Source organism: Glycine max, chromosome 19 (assembly GCF_000004515.6).
Source record: "Glycine max cultivar Williams 82 chromosome 19, Glycine_max_v4.0, whole genome shotgun sequence".
NCBI classification, from domain to species: domain Eukaryota; kingdom Viridiplantae; phylum Streptophyta; class Magnoliopsida; order Fabales; family Fabaceae; genus Glycine; species Glycine max.
Window position 1 is genome coordinate 30,971,714 of NC_038255.2, and position 1,443 is coordinate 30,973,156.

Here is a 1,443-nt window from a genome sequence, read left to right on the forward strand (position 1 = left end):
TTAAGAAAAAGCCTCCTTCAGATTAGTTGACCAGAAATTAAAATGCGATTGGAAACCCTTCTCCACACACTTGAGCCAGGACCAGGTGTGGAATAGAGCCTCATCCATGACCTTTTCTGGATTAAAAGGCTGATTATTGAAAATCATGCCATTTCTGTGATGCCAAATGGACACTGACAAAGCTATCCAGACAAATTCCCATCTCTTGACTGTGTAGGTTGGCCTATTCCACTGAGAGAATTGCAGAAAATGATTCTTTGGGTCAGTGGGGAAGGGACCCACTCTATTAACCCATCTCATAGGCTCCCACCAGAGACTCCTAGTCTTGGAGCAGTTGAAAAAAAGATGATTGACATATTCTTCTTCAAGGTCACATAAGGGGCAACTATATGTATCCAATGACACTTGCCTCCTTCTAAGATTATCCCTAGTAGGGAGCCTGTTCTTGAATAATCTCCATGAAAAAGCACTAGCTCTTGGGGGAATTTTCAGACTCCACATGATGTTAAGAACCCTGTCCTCAATAGCACTAGCATGACCCTCCTGCAGCACTTTGTAAGCAGACTTTGTGGAATATAGGCCATTAGGATCAGACTTCCAACAAAGGAAATCCCTGCTGTAGTGATTGATGTTGTTTGACTCGATGTCAGCTATAAAATCAGCTACCATGTCAATTTCATGGTCAAAAAAGTTCCTTCTCCATGTTAGCTTCCATTCCCATCTCTCTTCCACAAAATTCCCCATAGAATTAATTGAGGAGGTCTGCTGATTGCTTATTAAAAATAGAGTGGGATTAATTGAAGGGGCACATTCCGAGGCAACATTACAGTCAGCCCATAAATACTGACATATCCTCCAATCAATGGCTTCGATTTTTGTTTCTTGGATACATAGAACATCAAGATTGTTGGTCAAGGTCATTTTTCTGATGGCTGACCACTTGACACCACTACCCAACCCTCTAGAGTTAAAGGATAAAATATTCATGAGTCAATATTGTCCTTTCCCAACACAGCTGTTAAATCTGCTGTATGTTCACTAGCAACCTTATCAGTCTCAAGGACAAAGCTTTGATTTACACAGAGGGTTTCAGGGACAAAGCTTTGATTTACATATTGAATTTCATCCAAATTTTTGACAAGTCATTGTTACTTCCATGAATATTGATATTGTATCATGCTTAATTATATGCATTTGCTTATTTTGATCATTGTGTGTTGTGTGATTATTTCTTCCATGCAGGTACATGATTCCTATTTGTTGTGAGAGTGAAATGATGGGCAGCAGCACCAACTGAGGTGAGTTTATATTTCCTTTTTTTTGTCTTTATCTTTGTTAGTTTGTTATATAGTTTTTATTTTATATGTTTGAGTTTTAAATGTGTAAAAAATAGAAATAGAAAGGTCTGGTGATTGCTTAGGAATTCCTTGCTGTTTCATGGCA

At 38.6% G+C, this 1,443-nt stretch overlaps 1 protein-coding gene across 1 annotated transcript; it reads right to left on the bottom strand.

Annotated features, from left to right (window-relative positions):
• On the bottom strand, window positions 1-744 carry LOC102660681 (uncharacterized). The gene has a single exon (XM_006605068.1). The coding sequence runs from the start codon at window positions 742-744 to the stop codon at window positions 1-3; it is 744 nt and encodes a 247-aa protein (XP_006605131.1).
• Window positions 745-1,443: the final 699 nt, after the last annotated feature.

What these genes read in the sequence shown, in the direction of transcription:
- LOC102660681 (XM_006605068.1), bottom strand. Translation starts at nt 744, where the DNA reads ATGGGGAATTTTGTGGAAGAGAGATGGGAATGGAAGCTAACATGGAGA.